This window comes from Salvelinus sp. IW2-2015, unplaced genomic scaffold, assembly GCF_002910315.2.
Source record: "Salvelinus sp. IW2-2015 unplaced genomic scaffold, ASM291031v2 Un_scaffold5165, whole genome shotgun sequence".
In the NCBI taxonomy this organism is placed as follows: Eukaryota; Metazoa; Chordata; class Actinopteri; order Salmoniformes; family Salmonidae; genus Salvelinus; species Salvelinus sp. IW2-2015.
Window position 1 is genome coordinate 22,070 of NW_019946431.1, and position 4,787 is coordinate 26,856.

Below are 4,787 nucleotides of genomic sequence, written 5' to 3' on the forward strand. Positions count from 1 at the left end.
TCAGCTCAAACCTGCCACTCCGCCATGCACCCACCTTTGAGCCAAGACGTTAGTGGTTTTGGGTTCGAATACACAACTAAGACACTAGAAGCCCAGAGTGCATTTCTCAGGAGATTAACCGCCATCCCTCCCTCCTCCATTGAACTGTGCATGCTCTTTACAACAAGATATTCTTGTTTTCTTTTCTTCGCGTTATTGAAGGGATCGGAGTGCATTTAACACTTAAAAAGTTGGCTTCCACGGAGGCCCGTGGAGGGGCCCCTGGTTTTTCTTAAGAAAAAAAAAAGTACAAGGTGGCCTCTCAAGGGAGAAGAGGGATGAGAAGACTAGGAGATAGAGAGGGAGAAATACCTCTTCATTGAAAACACAGAAGCAGGTAGGTGGCTTCAGAAGAGAGAAGAGATACTCCATTGAAATACACAGAGAGCGTTGTTTCAGGATGTTCTTGAGCAAGATTCTCAAGAGACAGACGGGAGGAGAAAGAGGAAAGCGAGGGGGGGAAAGGGGAGCGGGATAACTGCGGGCTCAGGTCACCGTTCCACCACCATCTTTTTGTGTATGTCAAGGCCCCCCACCACCTAGGAGAAAGAGAGGAGGAACACAAGTTATGTTAGTATGATTATTATTCTAGTTCTAATTTCCAATTCTAGTTCGAATTTCTAATTCCAATTCCCAATTCATTAATTTTATTTCCAATTCTAGTTCCAAATTCTAGTTCCAATTTAGTTCCAATTCTAGTCCAATTCAAATTTCCAATTATAAATGAATTCTAATTCCAATTCTAGTTTCAATTCTATCAATTTCCATTCCAATTCTAATTTCCATAAAAATCGCAAGTTCTAATGTCTGAACATGGACAGGATTGATTCTTAATGCTATTGGCTACATTTGTGAACTTCAAAATCATGCAACATGGTTCTTACCTCAGAGAGACAACTCACTACTGAATATTTAATACTGTTGCTGTAACCCTCTAATACTAGTATAACTACTGTAGGCTGTTAAACCCCTTAATATAGTATAACTACTGTATGCTGTTAACCCCTTGTCTTTGTTCTTTAATTATTGTCCTGCATTCTCAGCTTTTTTTGATGAATGAGTCTCTTCAAATGAAGTCAACACAATCCTCCACAACAACCTTGCTTTTTCAGTCCAAACCATAAACCATTCTCAAAACCATGGTTCAACCAACTCAAACCAATTATAACCATGGTCCAACCAGCTCAAACCAATTATAACCATGGTCCAACCAGCTCAAACTAATTTATAACCATGGTCCAACCAGCTTCAAACTAATTATACCTTTGGTCCAACCAGCTCAAACTAATTTATGTAACCATTGGTCCCCAACCCAAGCTCAAACCAATTAATTTAACCATGTGCCAACCGCTCCCAAAACATTGATCCATGGTTCCAACCCGCTCAAACTTTAAATGATAACATGGTCAAACCCCCACATCAAACCAAATATAGAACCCGGTGGTCCAAACAGCCTTCAAACCAATTATAACCGTGGTTCAACCCAGCTCAAACCAATTATAACCATCCAAGGTCCAACCATGCTCAAAACTAATATAAACCTGTTGTCCAACCAGCTCAAAACCAATTATAACCATGGGTCCTAACCAGTCAAACCCAATTTATAACCATGGTTCAACCAGCTCAAACCCAATTTATAACCATGGTCCCCAACCAGCTCAAACCCAATTATTAAACATGGTCAACCAGCTAAACCAATTATAACCAGGTTCCAACCAAGCACTTCAAACTAATTAATACCCATGTCCTAACAGCTCCCAAAACCAATTAATACCATGGATCCCAACAGCTCAAAACCAATTTATTTTTAACCGTGGTTCACAAACCAGCTTCAAAACCAAGTTAACCATGTCCAACCCAGCTCCAAACTAATTTATAACCATGGTCCAACCAGCTCAAACTAATTATAAACCGTAGGTCCAACCAGCTCAAACCAATTTATAACCATGGTCCAACCAAGCTCCAACCCAATTATAACCCATTGTCCAAAACCAGCTCAACAACTTAAATATAACCAGTGGTTCCACACCAGCTTTCAAACTCAATTATAACCATGTCCAACCAGCTCAAACCAATTTAACCATGTCCAACCCAGCTCAAACCAATTTATAAACCGTGCTTCCAACCAGCTCAAACCAATTAATTAATCCGTGGTCCAAAACCCCAGCTCAAAACCAATTTATTAACCGTGGGTCTCCAACCAGCTCAAAACCAATTAATAAACCGTGGGTCCAACCAGCTCAAACCCAATTATATAACCCGTGGTCCAACCATGAATACTTGCCCTCAAACCCAATTCATAACCATGGTCAACCAGCTCAAACCCCAATTAAACCCATGTTCCAACCAGCTCAATCAAACTAATTATAACCTGGGTTCCAACCAGCTCCAAACCAAATATAAACCCGTGGTTCCCAAACCCAGCTCAAGACCAATTACAACACCGTGGTTCAAACCAGCTCAAACCAATAATAACCATGGGTCCACAAGCCAACGCATATACTGGTCCAACCACTACTAATTTACCTCAACCGCTCCAAATTAATAGGCATGCCAACCAGCTCCCAAAAACTATTATAACCTGGTCGCAACACAGCTCAAACCATATAACCATGGTCCAACCAGCTCAACCAATTATTAACCCATGGTTCCCAACCAGCTCAAACCAATTATTAAACCAATGGTTCCAAACCAAGCTTTCAAACCATTTAATATTATAACCATGGTCCAACCAGCTCAAACCAATTATAACCATGGTCCAACCAGCTCAAACTAATTATAACCATGGTCCAACCAGCTCAAACCAATAATAACCATGGTCCAACCAGCTCAAACCAAAAATAATACTCACACAAGGACAGAGCATTTTAGTTGAAGGCTTTAGAGAAACGTGCAAAATATGGCTCATTCAGGAGAGTGAAACAGAATACAGAACTTTCAGATAGAAACTGTCTCGAGTCATGTCATCTCTATACATAGCATTTCTAATGTTACACTAAATACGTTTTTTTCCCCCTCGTCAATCTACACACAATAGCCCATAATGACAAAGCAAAAACAGGTTTTTACAAAAAATATCACAATTACATAAGGATTCAGACCCTTTAATCAGTACTTTGTTGAAGCACCTTTGGCAGCGATTACAGCCTTGTGTCTTCTTGGGTATGACGCTACAAGCTTGGCACACCTGTATTTGGGGAGTTTCTCCCATTCTTCTCTGCAGATCCTCTCAAGCTCTGTCAGGTTGGATGGGGAGTGTTGCTGCACAGGTATTTCAGGTCTCTCCAAAGATGTACGATCGGGTTCAAGTTAAACTTTTCCCTGTTCATCTTTGCCTTGATCCTGACTAGTCTCCCAGTCTCTGAGCTGAAAAACATCCCCACAGCATGATGCTGCCACCACCTTGCTTCACCGTAGGGATGGTGCCAGGTTTCCTCCAGGCGTGACGCTTGGCATTCAGGCCAGAGAGTTCAATCTTGGTTTCATCAGACCAGAGAATCTTGTTTCTCACGGTCTGAGAGTCTTTAGATGCCTTTTGGCAAACTCCATGTGACTTTTACTGAGGAGTGACTTCCATCTGGCCAGTCTACCATAAAGGCCTGATTGGTGGAGTTCTGCAGAGATGGTTGTCCTTCTGGAAGGTTCTCCCATCTCCACAGAAGAACTCTAGAGCTCTGTCAGAGTGACCATCGGGTTCCTGGTCACCTTCCTGACCAAGGCCCTTCTCCCCCGATTGCTCAGTTTGGCCAGGTGGCCAGCTCTAGGAAGTGTCTTGGTGGTTCCAAACTTCTTCCATTTAAGAAAAATGGAGTCCACTGTGTTCTTGGGGACCTTCAATGCTGCAGACATTTTTTGGTAACCTTTCCCAGATCTGTGCTCTACGGACCATTTCTTCGACCTCAAGGCTTGGTTTTTGCTCTGACATGCACTGTCAACTGTGGGACCTTTATATAGACAGGTGTGTGCCTTTCCAAATCATGTCCAATCAATTGAATTTACCACAGGTGGACTCCAGTCAAGTTGTAGAAACATCTCAAGGATGATCAATGGAAACAGGATGAACCTGAGCTCAATTTCAAGTCTCATAGTATCATCAATAGTGCCATTATGGGGTATTGTGTGTAGATTGCAGAGGATTTTTATTTATTTAATCCATTTTAGAATAAGGCTGTAACGTAACAAAAATGTGGAAAAAGTGAAGGGATCGTGAAATACTTTCAGAAGGCTCTGTAAAAAAGGATTATCCATGACTAGAATACAGTATTTACATATGAAGTGGGTAAAATAGTATGTAAACATTGAAGTGACCAGTGTCCAATGCCTCTATATACATTGGGGCAGCAATCTCTAAGGTGCAACCATAGCAACCCTCCAGAACTTGAGTTACAACCCCGCCCCCAAATAGGTTTGCACAGTTCTGGAACATTTCCTCGTGTTCTATCCCTGCCTGTTCCTTCCAGACACCAGGTATCCTCCAACCAGGGAACTTTGGAAAAATGTCAAGAGATTTTCTTTAACCGCCCCGACACAGTTCCCCCGGACATTAAGACCTCAGACTTACTAAGCAGAACTCTTCGAAGGATATTCTGCCGTCTCCGTCCTTGTCTGCGTTGATGATGGTCTTGTCCACGATCTGCTGGAGCTGTGTGTCCTTCAGGTTGTTTCCTACCATCATCTTCAGCACCTGGAAGAGCTCCCCGTTGGAGATGTAGCCATCCTTGTCCATGTCGTAGATCCGGAAGGCGACT

General features: G+C 42.3%; 1 protein-coding gene across 1 annotated transcript in view; it reads right to left on the reverse strand.

Moving 5' to 3' along the window:
• Positions 1-4,787, reverse strand: part of LOC112078025 (calcineurin subunit B type 1-like) — a gene marked incomplete at its 5' end in the record, with an annotated part of 13,385 nt that overhangs the window by 5,639 nt on the left and 2,959 nt on the right. The window contains one exon of the mRNA XM_070441918.1: positions 4,601-4,785. Coding sequence (XP_070298019.1) covers positions 4,601-4,785 — 185 coding nt within the window. The remainder of the gene's footprint in view (positions 1-4,600; positions 4,786-4,787) is intronic.